The 24,003-nt window shown below is 45.2% G+C and overlaps 2 protein-coding genes and 1 pseudogene across 2 annotated transcripts; 1 reads left to right on the top strand and 2 right to left on the bottom strand.

Moving 5' to 3' along the window:
- The first annotated feature begins 1,721 nt into the window (after window positions 1-1,721).
- On the top strand, window positions 1,722-3,712 carry LOC117846834 (uncharacterized). The gene is made up of 6 exons (XM_034727932.2): window positions 1,722-2,250; window positions 2,305-2,392; window positions 2,511-2,576; window positions 2,665-2,826; window positions 2,968-3,061; window positions 3,159-3,712. The coding sequence occupies exons 1-6, from the start codon at window positions 1,722-1,724 to the stop codon at window positions 3,291-3,293; spliced, it is 1,074 nt and encodes a 357-aa protein (XP_034583823.1). The 3' UTR covers window positions 3,294-3,712.
- A 1,788-nt stretch (window positions 3,713-5,500) lies between these two features.
- On the bottom strand, window positions 5,501-9,555 carry LOC117849808 (indole-3-glycerol phosphate synthase, chloroplastic-like; annotated as a pseudogene).
- A 3,914-nt stretch (window positions 9,556-13,469) lies between these two features.
- Window positions 13,470-23,479, bottom strand: LOC117849807 (valine--tRNA ligase, mitochondrial 1). The gene is made up of 22 exons (XM_072292500.1): window positions 22,645-23,479; window positions 22,501-22,530; window positions 22,012-22,059; window positions 21,746-21,805; window positions 21,488-21,657; window positions 21,318-21,390; window positions 21,109-21,174; window positions 20,946-21,029; window positions 19,730-19,807; window positions 19,453-19,536; window positions 19,287-19,366; window positions 19,092-19,149; window positions 18,690-18,992; window positions 18,426-18,596; window positions 17,802-17,992; window positions 17,303-17,705; window positions 15,321-15,572; window positions 14,741-15,241; window positions 14,535-14,632; window positions 14,322-14,421; window positions 13,948-14,093; window positions 13,470-13,843 (listed from the first exon to the last, which is right to left on the bottom strand). Exons 1-22 carry the CDS (start codon window positions 22,651-22,653, stop codon window positions 13,687-13,689), a joined length of 3,162 nt encoding a protein of 1,053 aa, XP_072148601.1. The 5' UTR covers window positions 22,654-23,479; the 3' UTR covers window positions 13,470-13,686.
- Between the last annotated feature and the right edge of the window lie 524 nt (window positions 23,480-24,003).

Here is a 24,003-nt window from a genome sequence, read left to right as displayed (position 1 = left end):
TCTTCCACACGGTCTGATGGCGTAGTTGCATTGATGCCATATAATCGCTGTTAAACCCATTCTAACTCTCGATGTGGTACAAGTATATAGAGAGAGAGGAAAAAAAAGAAAGCCTACCTATTTCTCGTGTGCATGACAATTCATTGAATTCAAGGCTGCGTTGTCGGGAGGGGTCCAACACGCAACAGCCCACGTAACAAGAGCCTTGCAAGCTTCTCTCGTTGCATTTTTTTTTTTTTTGGTAAGGACTCTCTCGTTGCATTAGAGTAGTGATCTTTGACTCTTTGGGGATACGGTGGGATCCAAATTTCTTCAGATGTGGAACCAAGACATGATCAGGTGAAAAAAACGATCAAGGAAAGCCAGCTCTGTCACGGGAAGCGTTACTTGAAAACAAAAATAATAGGCAGGCAAAAACAAAAGGCTAAGCGAATAACTCTAATGTACTTCATCAATGTGTCTCAATAATTCGTTGAGTTTGAGATTGCTAACCACGCCTTCATCTTGTTCACATATGAACGATGCTCCACGTAATTTAACTGCCGATGTGGTGCAAAGTAGAAGGGGAAAAAAATTTCACCTATTTCTCGGTTGCATTAGAGTTCTAGGCTGCGTTTGTTTGGAGTCCAACAGCCCACGTAGCCGTGCATTAGCGGATTAGCCCAATAACATGGGAGCAGGTGCCGCCGGGCCGAGCCTTTGGCACTTCAGGTTTTCAGCCAACATCTAAACATACGGATAGGAAACCTCTAAAACACTGCTATTACCATACATTTTCAGTTTTCATGTGCATGTCTCTAGTTAAACAATTTAATTTATCAAAATATCAAACTATATTTAGAAACTTTTTTTCTAGGTACGGACGATGAGCCACAACCTGATGTTAGAATCATTGAATTGTACTCTGTGCTGATCAAAGAATGAAATCTAAGTAGGTGGAGATGCTCCCCCTCCATTTCCTTCGAAAAAATGCTAAGCATACCAGTACAGCTCATGGAAACAAAAGGTTAAGCACATCATTTAGTGTGCTTGATGAATAGTCCCAATTAATTCATATGATTAGTCCCAATTAATTCATATGATTTTGAAAGGCTGCTAACCACGCCTTTCGTATGTTAACATTAGTACCGGGTCAAAAAGCAACCGGTACTGAGGTTGAGGACGAATGCTCATATTTCTAGTAGTGTGCATGATGCCATATAAACGCTGCAAAACCCAATGTAGCGGCCAATGAGGTACAAAGTAGAGAGAGAGAGAGAGAGAAACAACAATCTACCTATTTCACGCTCGGGTGCATGACAATTCATTGAGCCTTGCAAGAGCCCACGTAACGTAAACAGGAGCCCAACAACAAAATGTTGCAGGTTCCAGTCATCCAAAGAAAGATCCGATCAAAAGAAAAATTGTTCTAAAGAAAGACGGAGAGGAAACGGAAGAACGGGAGACGCCGACGGGCGATCCTGGACGGAGGTAGCTGCAACATTGCCCAATTTGGCCTGGACGTGCGGTTTCCCCGCTTCCGAGGCCGGCCGGCCACCCACCAACGTCGGGGGATACGATACAAATGCACCGTCGCAGCGCGACGGTGGACCCCGGCCGAGGCTCCTCCAACTTCCTCGCTCCAACGTGCCCTGCCCACCCTCTCTCGTCGAGGGGGTGAGCACGGCACGGGCGCGCTACCTCCCGGCTGCCTGCCCCGGGCAGCTGATCGTTACCGAACCATGGCGGGCTCCGCGGCGGCCGTCTTCCTGTCGTCGGTCATCGCGCTGCTTTGCCTGTACCACCTCCTCCTCCCGGTCCCGGACCCGGCAGCCGGCCCCGTCGGCGCCCTTCGCCGCGCGCACCGCCGCGCCGGGCGCCACCAGCATCACCATGTGTCGTCGTTAGAGTCTAGCAACACCACCCCCTTGGGCTCCTCCTCCGGCGAGCACCCCGGCCTCCCGGACATCGAGACGTTCCGCGACGCGCTCGACCGGCTGCCCGCCGACTGGTCGGGCTTCGACGCCGAGCTCGGCCCGCTGGGCCACTACTTCGGGCCGGCCGCGCCGCTGGGCGTGCGGGAGCGCCTCGTGTACCTGTTCGCCATCCTCGACAGGTCGCCCAGGGACGGCGGCGTCAGCCTCGCCGAGCTGGAGGCGTGGCTGCGCCGGCATGCCGCCGCCCGGCTCGAGGCCGCCACGCGGAGGGAGATGGCCAAGCACGACAGGAACGGCGACGGCGCCGTCGCGCTCAGCGAGTACAGAGGTATGAGTATATGCGAGGTTTTCATGGCAAACCAAATTAACTAACATTGGAGCGACACAGAGCCCGGCAAACCTTGGGGGTGGCTGCACAAGTTTGCGACCGCCGACGGCGATGGAGACGGCTCGCTCAACGCCGCCGAGTTGAACGAGTACGGCATACACATGCATATCCAATTCCTCGTCCTCTTTGAATTTTCAGCTAGCTGTTCAAAAATTTTATGTGATTGAATCCTACGAAATTCATCCACGCTTTGCCATTGCCTGCAGCTTCCTGCACCCTGAAGACAGCAGCCATGAGACAATGCAGCTCTGGCTACTGAAGGATAAGCTAAGGCAAGTGTGATCATTGTGTTGACTATGCATGACGTGTGCATTCTGTTGGTTTTAGTTCTGCCGTTAATTTCGTTTGGCTGGGAAACAGTGAGATGGACCACGACGGAGACAGGAGATTGAGCTTGGAGGAGTTCGTCCACCTATCTCACGCTCTGGATCACATCTCCATTGCACATCACCTGGGTGACCATGGACTCGCGCGTGCCCAAGCTGAAAAGAAGTTCCAGGACCTCGATGCCGACATGGACAAGTAAAGCACAAATCAATTCAAACATAGAATTCGAATGCTTTATAGTGCACATAGGATCAAATATTCTCTCAACATAATGTATTATAAAAAAAATATTTCTCAAGAGTTACCCTTTTTTCTCCTATTCTATCCCCATTTCAGCTATCTGACAGTGGAAGAGGCACGCCCTGTAATCCAGAGCCTCCTTACAGGGGAGTTTTCGTATGCTACCTCACAAGCCAAGCTTTTGATGAAGGTGCGTGGCCAGATCAAATTGTTAAAATGAGAGCTCGATTATTCCACTTCCTTGCATTGTTTCTTATTTGACGATTGCACTTTTGCAAATGGCACAGGCTGACAGCGATGGAGATGGCAAGCTATCCCTGGACGAGATGCTCAACGATTACACATCCTTCTACAACATCGTTTATATGGATGACCATTACGATAGCGAAGAAGTTGACGGTGATTACCGCGACGAGCTATGACATACTTAGCCAGGACGGTGCTAGGAAAATTCTTCACCTTCAAATAGGAGTCTGTAGCTAAAAGAAATGAAAATTATACAAAATGCAAATCAACTGCAGAGATCAATTTTGTCCAGCATAGCTCATGGTTTATTTTATAGCATAGCCAAACCAGGTACCAGCCACTGTCTTGCTACCCATGACACTAGCCACGACTGTAGTTTGGGGGGTGACCAACCAGGCTCGTCAGATGCATGGACGAGCACTTGGGCAGCATGTCAGACAGAGAAAGCGGCTGGACGTGCAGCAACCAATCAATTTCCTCTGGTTGGCCTGGCTGCAGTTCACGGTCCAACGCCAACCCCATCACCACGCTGGTCACCGCCCGATCATCGAAATCGATGGCTCATATTGCGTCAGGGACGTGTTCCCACGCAAGCTTCCGGTGGTACACGTCACCTTCCATTAGCTACTACGTCAGCCGTGTTTCCTTCAACCCCGCCTGTTGTGTCCATCGATATACGTCAGCCGAGACCATAAAGAACTTTGCTGTCATCTACCTCGTCGACGTCACCGAGGTCCCGGACTTCATCACCATATATGAGATGTACGACCCGTCGATGGTCATGTTCTTCTTCCGTAACAAGCACATCATGATCGATCTTGGGACGGGAAACAACAACAAGATCAACTGGGCCCTGAAGGACAAGCAGGAGTTCGTCGACATCGTAGAGACTGTCTACAGGGGTGCCCGGAAGGGCCGTTGTCTGGTGATCGCTCCCAAGGACTACTCCACCAAGTACCGTTACTAAGAAGGCAGGCAATGGTGTCGGCTGCTGCTACTGCTGCTGTGTTAGCTTGATATGTTCTCACTCATGTAATGAGGGATGTTTTATCCATACAGGCAGACAAGGGATGCTTGCTTGCGAGCGTGTTGCTTAACTATCTTGGCATGCCATAGACCTGTAAAGCTGTAATATGAGCTGATCGTTGGAGTGTTAAAAATTGTGTTTTTCAGAAAACAGGGCTCGTGTTACTATAAGAGACCCTTGCTGGTTTGACGCATACTGCCGAGTCCATAGCTTTCTTTTGTATTCTGATGAGCAAGTTTTCGCAGTCTGGAATTATCGTATTGGAGGATCTATTGTTTGCTGGCGTCTTGCTATGTTTTGAGCCATTTGCGCTTACGACGTTGCCCAAAATCTTTCCGTGTCGTGTGAGCGATGCGGCGGTCTATTAGTATTCTGATGATTCGTGTCCATGCTTATTTGTACTTTGTACTGCATAATAAAACTGCACAGCCAATAAGGATGAGCACGCGTCGTGTTTAGCTGAGCTCGGCTTATTTCTAGAGGGAGATTTGCCGAAGTGTGTATTACAGAGTCAGTTGTACGATAATGTCTTCGAGTCCATTTTATCTCGTTTTCAAGTCAAAAATCGAATCAACCACTTGTGACGCGCCCAGCTCAACACGTTCGCGATGCCACATAGAGCCGTTGCTCCGATCCGTCACCATGCTGGCCTGTGCACTCCAAGAGCCCCGTCGCCACGCGGGCCCGCTTCCTCGGCTGGAGCGTGTCACGGACGGACGTGACCGCCCACGCCCGCGGAAAAACAGGACCGACCAGGGCGGAGGGGCTGCATGCCTGCATCGCGCCCGCGGAAAAACAGGACCGCTCGGTCGGGTGCTGAAGGGCGAGCGGAGGCCGCGCGTCGGGAGGGACTACCAAATAGCGAGCGGCCGTGACCCCTCCCCTTCACCCTCCGCATCCGGTTTTTCTTGGACGCGCGACGACCGAGCGCACCACCCCTCCGGCCCTTCCGCGCGCGCAGGTGGCCCACCCAGTTTTCCTTTTTCCTAATGTGCGCAAACGGTTTTTGGACCAGAGCAGGCGCTGGCAATTTTTTTCTCAGCGAAAAAAAATCAGGACGTAACGAGACATGCAGAAAGCATAAGCTGCCTAGTTATTTTGATCACATCATGCGGTGGTCAACAGGAAACATCGTGCCAACTTCTTCGCATTGTGGTGAATATATTACAATGGTACGACAATTATAGCACCAAGTGATCATTACAAGGAGAGAAAAGAACCAGTAGGTCTTGCACATGCAATCGCTGCACTGGAATACTGGATAGACTGTCCTGAGGAATAATAAGCATTTGATTCTTTCCTAAAAAAAAGAACATCACCATGGGTCACAGAGTTCTCACTGTTGCAAGGTCAGAATGTCACAAACACAAAATCTTTATAGAACTAAGAATGCAGGAACCAATTTACAGATCTTCAATCTACAAACTAGCCAATGATTGGCATATAACTGAAGCAAAGAAACTACGTGCATACAGTGGCCTTCTCCTACATCAGAAAAGCAGACGATTTCTTTGCAATGCATGAATAAGGGTTAGGAAGAACCACATTACAGGCAAACAAACGGATTTCAAAGAAAGACATGAAACATCAAGCTAACATGAATTTTTCTACTCTTCCCTCCAGGTATTTGAGCCTTCGTCATCTGACTGCATATTGGAATGTCTTCCATAGTGCAAACAAAAGTCAAGCATACTCGGATCCAATATTGGAGCTGCAGGCAGATCATGGTAGTTCAGAAGAAAGCATACTTGCTAGACAAGGATTCATGAAAGCGTAATACAAGTAAGTTCCAATAGTGACTTGCAACCATGATGATAAAAACCTTAATATTGACCTACTAGTTTACAAATGCACTCGATCATAACAAGATTAGTATTCAGTTCCAGAACAGCATCTCTTTTCTAGTGTGAAGTCAACCAATTTTCATCTTCTTTGCAGCCTGTGAACTGAAGAGAGAATCTGAAAAGCAACGGATGCAAATTAGTGAACTGAACTAGAATGACCTCAGTGAGGTAACATGTAATATCTCTGTATAACTAAAAGCTAGTCTTTCGATCGACCCACGTTGTATGATCCTCAACCGGTTTGATATATGCTCAGCTGCACCAGTGCAATTAGGAAAAATTCAAAGGGAAAAGCACTTAGAGCAACAAGTCTATGGCAACAGCAACCATGAACCAAACAAAGCAAAAATGTAGAGTGATTCTGACCAAACTAATTCTACACTGAACAAAGCATACATATGCAGTCAGTTGTCAGATCGAGCTGTGACAGGTACAGGGGAAGGGGAATGTGATCTCACCATTGTCCCTGATGGACACAAGAACTTACCTCAGCAGGCCACTAGACTAGTCCACTACTACTGCTGGACAGCCTAGTTCTTCTACACAGCTATATAAAAGATACGCAGCTCTCCTGCGTATTCTCGAAAAAAAGTTCTTCTACACAGCTCCTAATTATCCATCATCAGTCAGTTCAACTTTAGTTACAAATTTATGCAATGTGGCAACTAGTTTTCTAGTCGTGAACAATGACCTTTGTGAATGCAAAAAATCTTATCTTGCAAACACCAAGGGTAGCATATTGAGCAGTTATGTATTTTCACAGCCTTTTCCACAATGTGGATGAAGGTCAAGATTGTTTCTATCTGTTTACAATGGTGTGATCTTGGAGATACAGGCAGACGACTACAGTTCAGATCAAAACATACTTTGTAGGAAAAGATTTGGCAGGTGATGAGACACCCAATGTTCAGTAACAAGGAGTCCAAATAAATGTACAAAATATGGCATATGATCCAGTGTTCAATGGTGCTATCAGCAGATAGGGAAAAAAACATTTCAAGCTAAAGCTTCAGGTCCAGGCACAAAAACAACTATACCGATTTCTCCCAGCATATTACCACTCTATGTTTTTCTTTCTGCATCACTTATTTAATTTATTATTACAAACCATAAACAATGTTACTTACCGGGCTATGTTTTTCATTCCACATCGCTTATTCGCAAGAATAGGTTATTTTAATGTAATATTGTAATGTCTACCTAACTAAGGTGTAAGCATCATCATGTTTTGCTCTAGTGATTTGCTAGGTGCACCTTTTCCCTTGGAGAGGAATAGATCCTACACCCAACCCACCTGAGGATATAAGAAATTGCGGTTGTCTTGTCTCAACCACTATTGCACTCTAACAGCTAAGTGCTCCTTCAGATAAATTATTTGAGAATTGAGATGGGCGATGAAGATAGCTGAAGTCTCCGTGCTACCCTCATTCATTCTCTTGTGAAGTGTGTAAATAATGTTGTGTAGCTTCCTATTATGCAAGCAAACTCGTGTCCCCTTCGCAGCTTCACCAGCCAGGGGCTAAGTGGCTAACACATTAAGGGACTGTTTGGAAAGGCTTCTCCCCAAAGGCCAAAACAGACTTTATCTGTGTAGTGAAAATTGGTGAAGTAAAAAAAAAATCTGGTTTCACTTGGCTTCTAGTTTATTTTAGCTCTAGCTTACAAAATAGCTTCACTACAGAGTTTCGATTTGCGTGTAATAGGTGAAGCCGAAATATGCCCGCTAAATAGGGCCTAAGATTGCTCCACACTACAGGAAGACCAGAATGTCGTTCTTACCGGCGACCTCGCTTCCGCATCCCAGTATCACAGTTCTGTTCAGAAGGCAAAACCCCACAGTCGAATGTGAGTTCTCATAGAGAGTCATCCAAGATTTTCTTTGCTGTGGAATATAGTTGCATATATAAGCTTAAAAGAAGTTAGTTTACAAGGATACCCCACAGATAAGAAGCTTGTGACTAATAACCTCAACAAGAGTTGTCATGCCGAGACTCCTGCAAACACGAAGCATGTACTTGATGTCAAGGTCCGGCAGTATGGCGGCAATCAGGAGAATCGCATCGGCACCTTTCGAACGCGCATGGTAGATTTGCCAGATGTCAATGATAAAATCCTTGCAGAGTAGAGGGCACTGCATTGGCACAACAACCATATCCACAAAGGCAAATTAAGTCAAAGTCAAGAGAGACAGAAGAAAATATTTCAATTCTTGAGACAATGCAAGCATGTTTGCATCGACTTACATTCACACCAGAATTGCGTATGGTCTCCAGATTCTCAAAGCTCCCCTAGAGGAACGTATATGCACAGGATCAGAAAATGTCAGAGAGCTGTAACAAAGAAATTTCATCAGTTGAAGAACAAGAAGCAAATGCCTGACCAGGAAGTGTTTCTCGTCAGTCAGGATGCTCAAGCAGGCCGCGCCATTCTTCTCGTAGGCTTGCGCGATCTCGACCTGTCAAGAATTTTGCAGAATCGCATTGGTCACTCACACACACACAGTCAATCTTCAATTCAGAGATGGCAAGCAAGCTGCAGGGCGCAATGTTCCACCCAGCAGCTATATCCAAATCCAAGAAAGAAGTCTCAACCTATGAGTACAACTAACCGGGTTGAAGTGGTCCCTGAGGAGTCCCTTGGTGGGCGACGCCTTCTTAACCTCGGCGACGAGCGCGGGGAGCCCTCCGTTGCGGCGGCGCACGGCGCCGAGGGCCGCGGCGAAGCCCTGGGCGGCGGCGCGCGCTGCGCGGACTCGGCCACCCTGTGGAGCGGCACCCGGGCCTTCCGCTGCGAGACCTCGACCTCCTTGTCCCAGACGACCTGCTCGAGGACATCCCGCGGGACGGCCCTGTCGGCGCCGACGCCCTCGGACGGGTAGCTCGGGCGGCAGCGGCGGCGGACCCGGATGCCCTGCGCGGCGGCGATGGCGTTGACGGAATTGCCGCTCTCCCACTGCACCACCTCCGCAGAGTTGAACATCTCCGGCGGGCGGCGACCTAGCTCCGGCGGGCAGCTCCAACGTGCGGCGACGGGGTGGGTCGGCGAGCGAGCGGGTTACCGTATAGTATTACTTTATTCATTTCCTTTTTATCGAGCTTACATAGATACGTAGTATAATAATGATGATGATAATAATAATAATAATATAAACTATTACAGTGGCTACGTACCTACGTGTTCATCGTCTGTATCTATATATAAAATAAGTGGGTGCAAGAGTGTATACTTCCATTAAATACAATACAACATGCATGGTACGTTTATATATAAATAAATAAATAAACATATATTCTTAGCTTACTAATAATTTATATATCTGTTGGGTGAAGTAGAAAATCAACGATGTTCCAAGCGTTGTGCATATTTTTGTCATCACTATTACGTTCCACTTTGTTAGCCAGACTCTTATATTTGCCTTTAGTAACACCCCATTGTTTGGTTGGGTTTCGGTCCCACAGGATGGGGAGTGTTGAGAGCGATCCCCAGTCAACAACATACTTTGCCTCGGTCGGAGAGATGGTGGTCTCCTTCTCCCAGTTCTTGTCCGAGAATGTGTCGCGGATCACTTTGAACCTCATGGCTTCACAAAACATGACCACAAACCATGTATGGCCGATTGGTTTCGTAGAGGAACCTTCCAAAGATTCTCGTGACCTTCCTCAATCATTTCTCCGTAATTCTCTCCAATCGGTAGTTCGATGGCTCCCGGTAAACCTTTGAATCCGTCACTAAACTTGTACCAATAGTTAGTGGCATTCCTGAAGCCAATAAGATATAGATCATCAATAGCTATGGCTAGTGTCACCTTGTCTTGTTGTGCTTCCCCATCAACATGGATGTAGATCCACCCAGGCGGCTCGGAAATCGCGACGTTGAGGACAAATTTTCCAACCACTTTTGTGGGGTCGTATGTTGGCGTGCTCGGGCGCTCCAGCAACTGTCTTAAGGTCAAAGTAGATATGGTGGATAGGTGGAGCTGCTTGAGCCAATTGGTCAGCTTATATTAGTTGGGATTGACGGATCGATCCAGGAGTAAGCTAAGTCAGGTGTGGGATGACGATGAGGGCAGGCAGGTACAACAGGTATAATTCCTTTGCATATATGCCCTATTATACGAGAGAGAGAGAGAGATACCGCCGCCTGCGGCTGCACAACATGAGCATGATCGATGCATATATGCCGGCGGCCCGGCCGCATGCATATGAGATGCATGATCCATGAATTGAGGGCCGCGCCAGATGGATCGGATCGAGGAAACTAACGCATGCGCGGCGCAGATCGACCGTCTCATCTCAATGGTCGGTGGGATGCATGCATATCGGATGGACGACCCTAGCTATCCTTGAGTTTCCAAGCGACGAACGACGGCGCCTCGATCAGATCCGTATACTATACTACTAGATTCGTGCCCGTGCGTTGCTATGGACAAAAAAAAAGTTGAAAACCAAAAACTTTGCACAATTTTTAGAGGTACATAATATTTGCTTCATAAGTCATGTGGAAATTCAATAAAATAATATTTGCTTCATAAATAGATAGATCATGGTTATGATAAAAGACCGTGATATTTCACTATTTGCATTTTCACTCTGTTAAATGACGCATTCCATGCCACATATTGTAATTCATATATTCATTAAAAAGATTGATAATCAGATATCGAGGGGATATAGTTAAGGACAATGAACTTGCCTAAAATCGCCACCTGATGCAGTTAGAACAATGCGCCGAAGTGCTTCTTCAGAGAAGCTATATATATTGGCACAAGAGGAGCATATTAATAAGCAAAGAATGCCATAAATACACGAAATGCACTTCCACCAAGTTCAGAGATGAAATATTACGAAATAAAAGTATGAACATGTAATACTACAAGATAGTCCATGAGTCAAGCACAATGTTGATGAACTTCTCCGAAAACTATAAGAAATCAGAACACCATACTATCTCTTATACCTCAGCATTGGAACTTAATTTTCAGATTCAGCAGCTGTGCCTATTAAATCGCAGAAACAGTTAGTAAAAAAAATCAAAATTATACAGTTATGATACGCAAAAGACTTGAGTACATTTCCTCTTTTCTTGGGTGGCTGCCTAGTACCACTTTCTCGAAAAGCATCATATTGCCCAAACCATCTAAGTTGTGTGAATCAGTACATACTAAATTGCAAATGGGGGCTTGCGCGGGGGGGGGGGGGGGGGGGGGGGGGGGGGGGGGGGGGATGGCGGGGGCGGCAGCGGTACGAATGACAAGTTTCAGAGAACTCTTCAATAGTAGTCTTCACCCACACACATGCTTCATTCCCGTTTGGAGAACAATGCTTGGATGCACATTTTGAGGCCTCGAGGGGATCAAAGAGATGTCACAGTTGTTAGTATGTATCAATCTTGAATGCCCACAAAGCAGGTTATATAACTGTTAATTACGGTTCGTTCCTGGAAAAATGTTAAATATGTTTAACGAACATGACAAAACTACCTCCCAGCTTCTCCATTCATTACATCATGGAATAGTAATAATGTATAAAATAGTTACAGTACCTTGAAACCTGCATATTAATCAATATAGTCTTTCTTTATTCCAACGAGGTCACTGTTGTAAAAGAACAGAGAAAACAAGTTAAACAGTGCAGATAATTGTTTTAGAGATAGTCATCACCAAAGCATACTGACATGCAGTCAGTTTTATAACTATAAGTGGTATAATATCAGAACAGAGCAGATGTTTTGGTGCTATTTTCTGCATCTTTTGTATTTTGATTGGAAACTGTAGGGACATCCTATACGTAGGAGATTGCTAAACAGACTCTGAAGCCATGCATGCAGTAGTTATTGGCAAAAATAGCAGCCATGAGCCTGTGCTAATTATTTGGTACCTTTTTCAGGCATGGAAGCTGTGGAAGGAAGGGAATGCAAGTGACCTGGTAGACGCATCCATCGTGGAGAGCTGCGTGTTGGGTGAACTCTTGCTCTGCATCCACGTCGGGCTCCTGTGCGTCCAGGACGACCCCAACGGCAGGCCGCTCATGTCCTCCGTCATGTCCATCCTGGAGAACGGGAGCGTGTCACTGCCGGCGCCCGATCAGCCGGCATACTTCGCAGAGAGAAATTCTAAGCTGCAAGGAAAAGGAGGTGATGTTGAGACCTCCAAGAACTCCATGACCATGACAGTTCTTTAGGGACGGTAGGGTAGACAAGACAACAGAGCAACCACTAACCTTTTTTCAGCTGCGTCCCTGTACAATAACTTTGAGATGGGAGACCTGGTCCCTAGTGCCTTCAGAGCATATTCAAATCTGTTGGTCTCCGCAGTCGCGCCAGTTGCACCCTAGCCGGGCAGCCGGCACGTCCACTTCCTCGCCGGCGGCGCGGAAGGGCTGCACGCTCGCCGGGCTCAGGATGTGGCGCGCGCGCGGAGCGGTGTCTGCACACCAGTATGGGGAGGCGGTAGCCGTAGGAGGGTGTGGTTGGGGAACCCGCGATTCAGGGTGCCTTACGCGGACACCGTCGTGGGCGAAAGCGACGCTGCCGCCATCCTCCATTGAGATCCGTCTTTTGCGAGGAAGATGAACAGTGGTGGAGGGCTTTGCTGCAAAACATCCATACGTTTTAGCCTTCTGGGAGTTCTAGTGCAAAACATTGGATCTATGTTTAGGGGTTAAATATTTTGGACCGCAAATAATAGTCGCGATCCATTTTGGGGGATTAAATGAAAAATTTTGGATCGCTATTAATAATCGCCATCCATTTTAGATCAGAGTCAGTCTCCATGCTGTGGGCTCCTGGTGCCGTTGGATGGACAGTCTACGGTGCAGATGGAGGAATTTATCAGACTAGGTGAGGGAGAGGTCTGACCCGCCGCCGCGGGCACGACTTCGCCATGGCCATCCCCCGGCTCCGGTCACCGCGAGCCTGACCCTGACTCCGGTCAGCGCGGCGTCGCGACGGCACCTTGTGCACCCACATGGGCGTCCGCGTCGCGCCGTCGTTCTTGGCCGGCAGGGATAGCGCGGGGACGAGGAGCGCGTCGCTGCCGCGGTCGGGGGAGGCGGAGATGAAGAACGCGTCGTCCAGGGAGCGCGCGGCACGGACCGCGACATGAGCCCTGCGCCGCAGCACCAATCAGGTGGTCGTGCACGGCTGCGACCCGTGCATGTGCGTGTGTGCAGCCACTACTGCCGCTGTTACCCCTACGTTTGCACGTTTACTGCGAAAGTCCGACAGCCATTGATTTCCCAAGCAGCTCTCCCCTACCTCGGCTGCTGCTGCCTAGGAAGATGAACAAGAGGAGCAGGCGGGAGGACGCTCAGGCGACGACTATCATTGGCTTGCAGATTTTGCTTTGATTTCACAACTTTTGCCGCAGAAGAAATGCTACACAAGGAACCCGTTGCATAGTCTCGTGAGGCTTGCGGACCTGAAACCACAACAATACAGCTACAACATATTCTGGCAGAGTGCCCACATGCAAACACCAAGAGTTTGCCAATATCGGACATCCAAAAAATACTGTTCTGTATAGACCGTCAGTACATTTCTTACACGCTGGAAAATGCAACTGCAATTTTGATCTGAGCCATCAATTATAAACCTGAACGTACAGGTACATAACGGAGCTTTTTGAACAAAAAAAAGATGCGGGATCAACTTCCGTACAAGCAGAGCATCTTTGAAACAGAGGCCAGAGACTCAGTTATTTCAAATTTTTGCATCTAATTTCTTCTCAGCTTCACTGATGACCTCCAGTTGTTCCAATAGGGCGGTGAGCTTCCTCATGTCCTCTTCCTGCACATTCTGTGGAGCCTTCTCGCGGTAACCAGAGGCGTCCATTTTCTGTGACAGCGCATGTTGCATCCTGCGTGTATCACAAGAGACCATGTTACTGATGCCATACAACAGTGAACTTAAGCGAGTCTTGACGGTAAAAATGGATAGGGAAGACAGTATATGCACACTTACTTTTGAATTTCGTCTTTTTTCTTCCTTAGCTTTTCACGTTCAGCATCTGCATCTAGAGCTCCTTGGAGCTGAAGGTACACAGATAAGTCTTTGTTTACAACAGCAGTTGCACAGTCAGCTGGAGTTTCATCGTTCTCTGTCAGGATCTGAAGAATTTCCAACAATAGATCAGTGCTTTTGTAGTTTTGTTCATAAGTAGGTAGCATATAAATGTGAAAAGCTGAAGAAAGCCAAGAAGAACAGTTATTTGGCAAGAACCATAGCAATTTGAGGGAATAAAACTCCATTTAGGTTTTATGTCCATACAGGATAAAGTGATTGTAAATGATGCAAGGGGAAAGATATTTCCATAATGAAAAATAAAACAGTCATACCTTGAGATGTGATACGGAGGAAAGGGACACGATTAGAGATTGATAGCATTGGATAGTGGCAGCAATCTCTTGGCCTCGGCAGAGTGCAAAAGCAGGTCGTCTGAAAAAAAGAAAGAATAAAAAAATATCAATAAGTTATTACTCTATTTTGCAAAAGCAGATTGAAGAACCAAACAAGCAAATACAAAACAAAACAGATGGCCATGTGCATACCTCTCATTTGAATCTGTTGGTGGCTTCAGTGACCTTATTCTGTTCACAGCATCCAAGACAATGTCCATTTGATTTTCAAGTCTATCGTTAGCCCATCCCTGTCATAAAGAACAATATTTTCCCATGGGTAAACAAGTACTCAGACTCTGTCCTCAAATTGTAATTGAATTTTTCCTACAGAATCTTCTTTAGGACACAGGTATTACCTCAACAAGGGATGGATATTCTGAAATCATAATGGAATCTTTCCTACAAGAATCTTTGGGCTGTGGAAGACGCTGCCAGAGCTCTTCTGTTACATAAGGCATGAATGGGTGGAGCAGGCGCAGACCAGTCTCCAGGCATATCCACAGGGTATCTCTGGAGGCAGCTCTTGCTGATTCAAACTCTTGAGAATCGCTGAAGAAGTAAGGTTTGATAGCTTCTATAAATACATCACATAGCTGGTACTGCCACCAAGAGTATATAGTAGATGTAGCATCAGATAATTTGTATGCTTCTAAAGAGCTAACAGTTTTGCCAATGGCCTTGTTAAGCACTGAGAGTATCCACTTGCAGATTGGTGGCATCGAAGATACATCAACAGTTGAAGGTGGAATGTAATGATCACCCAGTTTGCCCATCGCAAAACGGATGGCATTCCATAATTTGTTGCACCATTGTCTGTATCCAACCACTCTCTTGATGTCAAGATTTATCCTGTCAGACTAAGAAACAAAATAGATTGTAATAAAATCTTCAATGCATGTATAACACAGAAAAAACTCAACTGGGCACCATAATCACCTGGGAAGTGTAAGCAATCAGTGCGAAGCGGAGGGCATCGGTACCACATTCAGCTATGCCATCAGGAAAATCTTTCTTCTTCCCTTCTTTGGCAATGTTTAATTCATTTGGATCCAGATTGCCTTCTCCCAAACGTTTCAGAAGACCTTCCAGTGACATGCCATTTATCACCTCAAGAGGATCAACAACGTTACCAAGTGATTTTGACATCTTTCTTCCGTGTGCATCACGGATCATAGGGTGTAAATAAACCTGAGAACAGGGCGTGTGGTCATTGATCATTGGACAAGAGATGAAATATACTTGACTGCCATATGTAGTGCCAAATTTCTGTAGCCTCAGTATATGGTTTGGCTTGCTAATTGAGTTCAACAATAAAAAAAGATATAACTTGGGGAAGGGAACACTGCCCAAGATTTTGAATTCCCTTTTGTCAGATTTGAGGATATTGTGGCTGCAACAGACAATTTCTCAGAAGCATGTCAGATTGGACAAGGAGGTTTTGGCAAAGTTTATAAGGTGATTTCTTCTCTCAATGCAGGCTTCTGCTTGATTCACTTCAGTAATTATTTTGAGTTGCATGTATGTCAATCTTTTTCTTACATTTCTGAAGGCCGTGTTAAGTGGTAAGGAAGTTGCTATCGAAAGGCTGAGTAAGGATTCTGCACAAGGAACCAAGGAATTCAGGAATGAAGTTGTTCTAATTGCCAGATTGCAACATAGAAATTTGGTTCGACTTCTTGGTTGCAGTGTCAAGGATGATTAAAAGATGTTGATTTATGAGTATTTGCCTAATAAAAGCTTAGATGGTACCCTTTTTGGTATGTTCAAGTAACACCTTAATATAAGCTCTTTAAAATATCTCAAAATGACATCTCATAAACATATTGCTTTCATTAGAACCTTCACGCAGATAATTCAAGGAAAATGTTGCTAGATTGGCCGACACGATTTAGCATAATGAAAGGAATTGCAAGAGGACTTCTCTATCTCCACCGAGATTCAAGATTGACCATAATTCATAGAGATCGCAAAGCTGCTAATGTTTTGCTAGATGGAGAGATGAGACCGAAGATAGCTGACTTTGGCATGGCAAGGCTCTTCAATGACAACCAGACAAAGGCAAATACACATCGTGTTGTATGGACATAGTGAGTGCTTATTTTAAATAAATAAATGCTTAAATTAGCAATTGACTGCATCTCCATGTAATAATTAATACAAGTGAAATGGCGCAACAGTGGCTACATGGCTCCTGAATATGCAATGGAAGGCGTCTTCTCCATAAAGTCTGATGTCTATAGCTTTGGTGTACTACTCATGGAGATTGTAACTGGTAGAAGAAGAAGCTCCATTGATGACATAATAGGATTTCCGAATCTTGTAATCTATGTGAGTATATGTCTTTTGTGAAGTTCTAACTCAAGATCAAAGTCAGAGGATTTGAATCTTTTTGGAGCTATCACAATCGAAATGATTGTTTTGTTTTCATTTTTCAGGCATGGAATATGTGGAAGGAGGGGAAGACAGGATATAAAGATGGTGGCTTTATGGATTTACTATAACAGAAATATAGAATGGACTTAATCAACCATGGCACCACACTCTGCTGGTGTTCTCACCTAACATGTGAGCAATATATGGTAAACGTTAAAAAGGTAGAGTTCATTGGGAAGGAAATCAGTGTGGCCTTTATGTAGATATAAAGGGCAGAGAACATCAGTAGAGAATGATTTAAAATGGGAGGGTTCCATATTTTAGTTAACAAACTTCTTTTAACTTGATTATACATCGACAACATTACAGGCATGGGTCTCTTCTTGATCAGATTATAGTGTTACAGGATTTAACCACATTAAGGGGATACAGAAGGCAGCGATAGGTTTTGAATAGAGTATCTATCATGAACAAAATGTATGGACTAGATTGCTACAATCATATGATATAGTTTAAATGGCACTGAAGGGGAACTTGTGCTATACCTTCTGAAATGGCACATCACCACCCAGTTGCAGTCCCATCATCACCATCCGTGCTACCCAAAAGAAGAGAATATCGAGTCCAGTTTCTAGTACCGAAGTAGGGTAGAAAGCACGGAGGTCAGCAGTATCGGATGGCCAACCAAGTACTGTTAAGGGGAAGAGACCAGATGAAAACCATGTGTCCAGCACATCAGGGTCTTGATCTAGCCACATTTTCTTTCCTGGATATTTTTTCTGTGCCTCCAGGTTTGCATCGCTTTCATTTCTTGCGACTATCCAACGGTCGTTATCAGAACCAAGGGTTTTATCCTGGTCATCTTCTAGTGTCACATACCATGCAGGTACACGATGTCCCCACCAAAGTTGCCTCGAAACACACCAATCACGTATGTTTTCAAGCCACCTGGAAGGACAGCAGTAATGTGTGGGTAATTTATTTCAGATTTATGTCATTCATTTGACATGATGAGTGCAAAAAGATACACATTGTATGATATACCTGTACCAGTCTTGTTCATACTGCTGGGGAATGATCTCAATCTTTTTGGACCTCACAGCATCAAGACCTGCCTTGGCCATGGAGTTGCAATTAACAAACCACTGTGGTTTTATCATAGGCTCCACTACATCATTAGTTCTTGAACAAACACCCAAGCTCATTTCATTCTTCTTTGTGTCCTTATACAACCCCTTAATTAGAAGAATAAAAAAAAGGTTAATCCATCATATAAAACAAGAAGCCAAAGACCTATCAAGTAATCTATCATCAATTTCCACAGTATGAAGGATATCTGTAAAACATGAAATTCTAGAAAAATCATAATTATTGATAGCCAATCCCAATCTGATGCTGATAAGCTATTTCCAGTACTGATACTGAACTGAAGATCATGGTAGAACTAATGCGACTCCGTATTACTATACTGATTTTTTCCCCTTTGTACAACACACTAGGAAATAAATAGATAGATCATGGTTATGATAAAAGACCATGATATTTCACTATTTGCATTTTCACTCTGTTAAATGACGCATTCCATGCGACATATTGTAATTCATATATTCATTAAAAAGATTGATAATCAGATATCGAGGGGATAAAGTTAAGGATATCCAGTAATACTTTTTTCTTCAGCGCCTCAATAATTGATACTCGAGCAGTGAATCTTGGCATTCCTTCAAATTGTGCACCTCCATTGCTGTTTATTTTTCCGTCATCAGTGAAGATATTGATGAAGTCCAGGTTATGCCGTTTTCCAACCTCGAAGTCATTTGGATCATGGGCAGGTGTAATCTGCATAAAAAACCAGCAAACAATACCATCTAAGAATATGAGGAAGGTCCAAGTAGATAAGATTTGAAAAAAGTAACCCTCAGCAGCTCTTACCTTGACAGCCCCAGTACCAAAAGTGGGATCGACTAACTCAGCATCGCAGATTATTTTGAGTTTTCGGCCATTGAAGGGGTGGACTGCATACCTTCCATGCAGATGCTTATACCTTTTATCCTCGGGGTGAACAGCTATTGCAGTATCGCCCAGCATTGTTTCGATCCTGGTGGTTGCTACAACAATCTCACCCAGTCCTTCCTCAAGAGGATAGGCAAAAGATATCAATACACCAAACTGCACCTCATTGGAATAACCAGGGACCTTTAGCATAGTTTCATCTTTAAGATCAATATGATCAACCTGTCAAATCAGCATTTTCAATCTAAAAAATTATCTTAATCAAGCACACAAAGGATAACAATATCTAACATATCATAAACAATATAAAGATCCATTAACCTCGATGTCAGAGATTGCAGTTCGAAGTGTGCAATCCCAATTCACAAGGCGATAGTCTCTGAAAAGGAATATCCATTCAAACAAGGTTGGCAATTGAAAAACAGGAGTGTAGGTCAACAATAAAGCACAATTGATAGTGGATTTTCTTTTTCATTTTAACACTTACACTCAAACAAAAAGTGTGAGGGAACTAACCTATATATCAGGCCTTCCTTGTGTAACCTTACAAAAGCTTCAGTTACAGCTTTTGATCTTTGCTCATCCATTGTAAAAGCCTGGTGTCCAGTTTGAAATGAAGTTAACATGCATGGTTCAACCACATGCCATGTTTTTTCCTAACTGAATAGAATAGGTATGTTACCTCACGGGACCAATCAAGTGAGGCCCCAAGCCGGCGCAATTGATTCAATATGGTACCACCATATTGATCTTTCCATTTGAGTACCTGTTTGTAAGAAGATTTAAAAAATGGACTAAGTGAAGTGAACAGAAAAATGATACATCAGGTGCAGGATTAAGTATTCGAACAAAATAGAAACACTTTCATTTCAGAACATATGACACTAAGTAATATAATGGAAACAGGTGATCAATTGGCCAACAAATCATAATCACATGTCATGGGAAAAAGTGCTTACTTCAGAAACAAATTTTTCACGCCCTATGTCATGCCTTGTCAGCTTCCTTTCACGCATAAGCTTCTTTTCTACAACAACCTGATATACACGAGAGCAGATGTCAAAAGGAGCGCGTTAACGCGCGACTGGTCACGCAGAGGGTGAGCGCACGACCCCTTTATCCATCTAATGGTGTCCGTGTGAAACAACAGAACAACCGCATGCTTCCGCATGCTTTTCTTAATTGCCATGCAGGACGGTTAGGTGGAGTCATGGAGACTGCCATCGTGTTTTATTTTGTTCCATTTGTTTTGAATGATGATAACTCACTCATTAAGAGTCCGTTTTTTAATCCGTTTTCACAATTGTGTTCCTTGCGATATAATCTACAAAATAAGACCCATATTCCATAGGTCTTGAAGTAAATTTACTTGAGCTTGCAACTTATATGTAACGGCACTATAAACTTGTGTAGAGTTTGTGTATCAACTTGTATAAAAATAATAGTACTGTACTAGGCTATGTGTCAACTTATGTAGACAGTATGAATCAATTTATATCACCACAGTTCTTCCACTTATATTATGTGAAGTTGGACAATCTACTTAGATAAAGATACTGTATCACCTCAATAAAGACAATAGACAATCTACACATTAAATGTAAACCCTAAAATCCTAAACCAAAAATTAAAATCCTAAAAAACTAGATCTAAAACCAAAACTCTAGAAACTTATATTGCATGAACTACGTAGCAACTTATATTGCATTTCTAATGTCGAGGAGCAAATTAATTACAGAAATAATACAAGTGGAAATGAGCAAACACAAAACAATCACATTTGGCCAAAATCATACAATGTTAATTTGCTCAAGGGTATAGAAGCAACAAAAAAGCTATGTAATTATGCACTTAATGGATGAACAATTGCCAAACAGTTAACATCCAAAAGTAGGAAATGGGATTCAAAACATTATTTTGAAAAATGTTTCAGTAAAATTGCATAAGTGGATTTCATTAATATGTCCCCAACACCCATGCTGACAGAGTTCTTTTAATGTGTGCACATTGTTAACTAGCACTGCCAGCATGTGTCTCTGCATGTTTGTTCCGCAACTTGAATGACAATATATGCAGCCAAAATAGTACATCAGCAACAAAATTCTATCATCTAAATTTGTATTATATGATTCATCATATAAACTCCAGAAGATTAATGAGTTCCTAAATGCAGACCTGCGTAGCAATGCCAGCATGGTCCACTCCAGGGACCCATAGTGCATTGTAACCTGACATCCTACGCCACCGTATCATAGCATCCTGAATGAGAATAAAAGCATTGTATAGTCAATGTCTAGTGTTAACATGGCATATAGATCTCTTAAAAAAATAGGAATACCTCTATAGCCACTGTAAGCGCATGGCCTATGTGAAGAGCTCCAGTCACGTTAGGCGGTGGCAGAACCTGAAAAGAAATGACAACTATTTGTTGGAAGCTAACCCACTATTTGACAATGGAAAAAGCACTACAGTGATGTAAAATGATGCAGTATGCTAAATAAGCTTCGATCTTATCGTGCACAACCTTCAAGAGCATGAATCACTTACTATAACAAATGGTGGTTTTGGGCTTGCAGAATCTGCCCCAAAATATCCTGATGATTCCCACCAGGCATACCATCTGCATACAAATAAAGAGACCATGCGGTTGAAATATACATTTACAGTGCTAGAAATTATAAAATCAACAAATGTAAAAAACTATTCAGGCATCTTACGATTTCTCAACGGCACTTGGACTGTATTGCTTGGCCATCTGAGGCGCAAGCAATTTCTTCCCGCCATTAGGAGTGTCTGGATCAATGAAATTCTCTGGATTTTCATCCTCCGCAGCTTTCTTCCTTTGTTTTTTCTCAGTCTTCTTTGTTCCATCTGAGGCTGCTTGTGCCTAAGTCATATCCAACAAGCATTTCACTTATTAGATGTCTGGATCATCTGTTCAGTCATATACAGATTAGTGAGCATTATAATTGAACCTGGAGCCTAGCTGCCTCCTTTTGTTTCGCCTTAAGTTTTTTTTCTTCTTTCTCTTTTGCCTGCAAGCGCAAAATTTAACCCATAAATGACTATCCACGCACATGATAACAGAACAGTCCAATCTTATAGTTCAGCTCATTTCTGACTTCAGTGAAATCACTTTTGTCTGTTAAACTTGATCCAATTACCATCTTCAGGCCATCCAATTACGACCAATACAAAAATTAAGTATAGAGAGAAAAGCAAGACAGAACTTGATTGATACCTTTTGATCTTTTTTCAGCTTCCTTTCTAACTCTTTCTCATCAAGTTGCTGGATGAACAAAAAAAAAGGAGTGAGTACTGACTAGAAATAGTTGCTAACTAAACCACCCCCCCCCCCAAAAAAAAAGCAGTTCTGATTGCACAAAGGAGCCATCAGCCATGTACCCCCTTAGGGGAAGGAGCAGCATTATACTACCAAAGGTACACAAATTGCTACTGCATACAAACATATGCTAGTATGCATTAAGCAGCCGCTCAAAACAAACTGCTGATTCAGACATCTCAGAGAACAAACAGCTGTTTCAGAGGATAATATGTTACAATTTCGGGAACACGATCTAGGCAAAGCAGTCATGCAGAACAGAGCTTGCGGCCAAAATGCAATTCAATTTATATATAATGCTCATACATCCCATGCCACTTGATAGAAGCAAAATCGCAAGCTAGCCCTATCTGTGCGGACGAAGGGGAGGTAAGTGAGTATACGAACCTTCTCCTCCGGCACCTTCTCTGCCCCCTGCTGCTCCACAAAACCACACCCAAATCAGTCTCACAAACAGTGGAAAGAGGTCCCCCCGCGAGCTGGCGAGCATGAGGGAAAGACGGGTTGCTCGATCGGCACCCCCATGCTTACCTTGTCCATGGCTCAGATCAAGCCGACGGGTTGGGTCTTCTCTCTGCCGCCGGCAGTAGAGTGGATGGACGGCGGAGCGAGCAGGACAGAGGTAGGGAGTCTAGGGTTCCAAGGATTTTTTTCGGGTTTGGAGATGGAAGGAATTGGGCAGTCCGGCGAGGTGGAGTCGGATTAGACAAGTGGGCTGCTTTCTAGATGTGTCACTGGCACGTGGGGTCCGCTTAATGTTGGGCTAACTTGCAGGACGCCGGGAGTGCGGAGGCGTCGAGACGCCGGGACTGCGGGAGTGCAGGGAGAGGCGGCTCGAAGCGGGAGCGGAGCGGGTGCGGGGTAGGGTTTCGGCGGCTCCGTTCCTCAACGACGCGCGGCCCCCGTAGGAGACTTGCAAGGGAGCGACAAGTGAGAAGAAGAGGAACGAGAGGAGGATCAGAAGAGGAGGAACGAGAGGAGGATTACCTGCGCAGCCGGAGCCCGGAGCCCGGAGCCGGAGAAGACGAACCGCAACGGTGGGGAACCAGGGAGGGAGGCGGATCTGCGAGGGGTCGGGGGGAGGAGCCGGGGAGGGAGGCGGAGCCGCGGAGGGGCTAGGGGAGAAGCAGGGTTACGGGGAGGGAGGCGGAGGGGCGACCGGCGAGCCGGCGGCGGGCGAGGACGCCGGATCTGAGAGGGGAGGGGCGGTTACGGGGGGAGGGAGGCGGAGGGGCGACTGGCGAGCGGCGAGCCGGCGGCGGCCGAGGACGGTGGCGAATCTGCGAGGGAGGCGGAGGGCCCACCGGCGACACGGCGTTGGACCTGGGTGAGGAGGCGGAGACGGCGGGAGTGCGGGAGTGCGGGGGGAGGCGGGAGCGGAGCGGGATAGGGTTGGCCGACGGCCGGCCATTTATACAAATACTCTGAGGCAGGCCCAACAGGCCGTGTCGCCCGTTGCTGGCCCACGGGTCAAATGGACCAGGCCGTGCCGGGCCAGCCCACGGGCTGAGGCAGCGGCCCAGGCCTGGCCCATGGTGTAGGCCGGCCGCAAGGCTGCCGTGCCTGGATCGGACCAAAATGCCGTGCCGTGAGCCGGCCCACGAGTCGCGGGCCAAATGGACAACTAAATATAATCTCTTTTTGCCACTACTATGTTTTAGCTTGTGTTGTCCATAAATCAAACGCAAGTTGCTTTAACCTAGTATGTGTGTATGGTGATCCAAATCATAAGCAAACTAATGGCATTTGGAATATCATATTACAGCAAAGGGATGCAAGGAAGCTATGGCTGCTCAATTCAGCATATCTCACGTTGATTCGAAAAGATGAATCCCTCGCTGCCAAGGATTTTCGACCAATTAGTCTTCTTCACAGTTTTGCTAAGTTGGT

Source organism: Setaria viridis, chromosome 3 (assembly GCF_005286985.2).
Source record: "Setaria viridis chromosome 3, Setaria_viridis_v4.0, whole genome shotgun sequence".
Lineage (NCBI taxonomy): Eukaryota > Viridiplantae > Streptophyta > Magnoliopsida > Poales > Poaceae > Setaria > Setaria viridis.
This window is presented reverse-complemented; position numbering and strand designations above follow the sequence as displayed.